Genomic DNA, 3,276 nt, shown 5'->3' with positions numbered 1-3,276 from the left:
CAATGAATTCACAGTTGGATCTTATCCTAAAATTTAATATATAGGAGTTTAATTCTTACTAGGTAGAATTTGGACGAGTAATTAGCCAGACAAGATACAAGACATGAGAGACCAAAATAGTATATATTGGTAAGCAATAGTCCAAAAATATCAACATCTGGGCAGATGTGGATTCTATTTGATAAGCCATGCATGCACCACACTCCTTTGGCCACTCTACCACGGCCATCACCTTCATTCTTTTGTCAAAAGTCCACCTTTTCCGATCACCTTTCACATTTATGCTCTTGTTATCTATATTTTTTATTGTGATAACAATGCTATACTACCCCCCTCAATACAAATATCGTGCAATTTAATATTATTCTTTTGGGATTTAAATCCTCCTCTCCTATAATTTTTGCCCCATTTCATTACGGTTAGGCCACACTCATATTCTTTTTCTTTTCTTTTTTGTTGAAAGGAAAGTTATTTCCTTACTTTATCTCGCATCTTTCTTCAAACAATCAATACAAGAAAGATATTGAGGATTTGTGGTCGTCATCTATAAAGTTATTGTTATTATTATTATTATCATAGTTACTATTAGATCTGAAGATATCGATTACTGTTATACATACTAAAAAGTTGTTTTTTCTTGTTATTGTTTTTAATTTGTCTAGCTGATAAAGCTTAATTATTTTTTAGAAAAGTTTGTGACCTAATCGTTTTCCTTTTCATTTTATATTTCTATATACTTGAGTAGAAAAGGAACGAAAAGAATAAGGAGCCAATTCATTGCGCGGTTGGTCATTAATTTAACTTAATTAGTTTAAAGTCATATCACAACTTAAGAGCAAGTACGACGTCTGTAATTTTCTGAAGGTCTTCTTTCCCGTCTGTTGTGGAGTTTATCCAAAGACTTATCTTTATTAGCTAGTTTGATAATATTATAATCACGGGTTTGCAAAGCTTATCTTGAATTAGGTAGTTTAATGAACTGAGGAAAATATTGATGTTAATTTGGAGAGTATAGTCAATCATTTACCCACCAAATTGACATTTTCTTTGCTAAAGATGGAAACGAAAGGTACAACGCTGAAAAATATTACTCCTGTAACAATTTAAGCAAATTAATTAGTTGTTTGCCAAGTGCTGGAAAATATTACTATTCTATAGTAATACAAGTATACAACAATCTTTGATTTTTCGTTTTATGGTCTACTGAGATTGCTTACAGATGGTACCAATCACAGACTGTCAGATAATTTTCTTGACCTTTACATCACATCTATATGTTACAATTCTTGAAATAATACTAGTAGCTGACCCCAATGTGCTTGAGAGATTGAGGCGTATAGTAATTGTTGTTTTCCACCATCTTCATTCTTGAAATCCATCCCGAAGTATCCATTGTCACTGGAACTGAAAGGCTGGATTCACAAAAATTGGGACATTTCCATTAACGTTGGTACTAGTCATGTACTGGTGTGACAATTCCCCTAGCTGAAATTTTTCCATGGCATGATGAGGCACATTTCCAACATTAACATTGGTCATTGTGTTTTGGTTGTTAGCGTTGTATGAATTGTCATCAAATAGTTGTGAAATTGAACCAAAATAATCCATTTCCAATAGATGAGATAGTGAACAAGCCCTTGGCAATTTCAATGTTTGTGGTCCAGTAGCAGCAACAATTTCAACAGGATTAGTACTCAATATTTCTGGCTGTTTTGTATCTTCTTCAACTTTCATCATCTCCATAGCTCTTCCCAAATTCTTCTTCTTATAAATTCTACAAAGTACCCAATCATCCAACTGAATAAAACGAAGAAAAAAGTAAACATTTAGTCATGACAAAAACCCTTATAATATATAGTAGAACGGGTTTAATATATATACACTGCCACGAGCTATCAGTACGACTTAACATATTCTAGAAGTTACTTGTAATATGGATTATTAAATGTAATTATTACCCTTTAAAATGATCCGTTGGTGTAAAAACGTCTATACTAACAGAGTATACAAGTTAAACTATAGTAGTAAACAATTCCGAGGATTCAAGTCTTACCCTCATGGAGCCATTTAGCCTGATTGGTTGAGATCTGGATTCACTTAATCGATATTCATGCATGATCCAATCAGTCTTAATACCCTTAGGAGGTCTTCCTTCATAGAAAACAAGAGCCTTCTTAATACCAACATATTTTGATCCACTATAGATTGCTTTATCTGTGCCTGTAGCCTTCCAATAACCTGATACAGCTGCTCTATTTGGCCTCACTCCATTTGGGTATTTCCGATCACGAGGGGTGAAAAAGTACCATTCCCTTTCCCCAAATTCAGCTTTCTCTACAAGAATTTCATAAGAAAATTAATACAAGACTTAAAAGTCAACCAAACCAAAACTAAGTCTTTGAATTAAACACGATTCTATGAGTATACTAACCAGGCAATTCCCAAGGATCGAACTTATAGACATCAACTTCGGGGATGATTGAAACAGGACAAGGCCTTGAGGTTGCTTGATTACGAAGATAATACATGATTAATTCTTCATCGGTGGGATGGAACCTAAATCCAGGAGGAAGCTCCTCGGAGCAATTTTTCCCAACCATTTTTTTTTAAAAATGGTCAAGGAAATAAATAGAAGCGAGAAATATATATATTTATATATATTGTATGGTATGTGGAATAGAACAAAAACCCTTTTCAAATTCTTTTTGGTAAGCTAAGAAAGGTATTGAAAAGTAGGGTTCATGTAGGGAGGGGAGAGGGAATTTGATTCTATGTAAAAGGAAACTATTGAGAAGTGAGCGTTTGAAATGTTTGAAAGGAGAAGGTTGGCTAATTTATTCTCGAGGGTTTTTTGTCTTCTTGCTAATTTGATTACATAAGGGGTTTGGATATTGGTTGTTTTTGACTTGCGTACCTCGTATTATTGGTGTTGCAAATTAAACCATACTTGCAGGTTAGGTATATTACTTTAAATAATTTCCTATTATTGTTTCTTCCTCCAATGGATAACATATCGATGGGCATGGAGGAAGGGAGGGGGGAGGGGAAGGAAATCCTTAGTCTTATCTTTTTTTCTTGTTTGTGCTACTTTAACAAACTATCACTCCATGGCTTTTTCAATATTGAGTATCAATAAAAATAAAATTCCTTGCAAGAAATTGTAGTCCTGATCTTACATGCGAGGATGTAGCCTAGCGTTAATGAAGTGGGTGAAAATCACGTGATGTTCAAATTCCGACAAAGATAATAAATTGTTATTTGATTTCATTATGTGTG

The 3,276-nt window shown here is 33.8% G+C and overlaps 1 protein-coding gene across 1 annotated transcript; it reads right to left on the bottom strand.

Moving 5' to 3' along the window:
* Positions 1–1,120: 1,120 nt before the first annotated feature.
* LOC104094607 (NAC domain-containing protein 2-like) lies at positions 1,121–2,816 on the bottom strand. Its single transcript, XM_009600571.4, has 3 exons — positions 2,432–2,816; positions 2,054–2,334; positions 1,121–1,797 (listed from the first exon to the last, which is right to left on the bottom strand). The coding sequence occupies exons 1-3, from the start codon at positions 2,598–2,600 to the stop codon at positions 1,396–1,398; spliced, it is 852 nt and encodes a 283-aa protein (XP_009598866.1). The 5' UTR covers positions 2,601–2,816; the 3' UTR covers positions 1,121–1,395.
* Positions 2,817–3,276: the final 460 nt, after the last annotated feature.

The sequence above is a fragment of the Nicotiana tomentosiformis genome, chromosome 4 (genome assembly GCF_000390325.3).
Source record: "Nicotiana tomentosiformis chromosome 4, ASM39032v3, whole genome shotgun sequence".
Classification (NCBI taxonomy): Eukaryota; Viridiplantae; Streptophyta; class Magnoliopsida; order Solanales; family Solanaceae; genus Nicotiana; species Nicotiana tomentosiformis.
The sequence above is the reverse complement of the archived record's forward strand: the minus strand, read 5'-3'. Positions and strand labels throughout refer to the sequence as shown.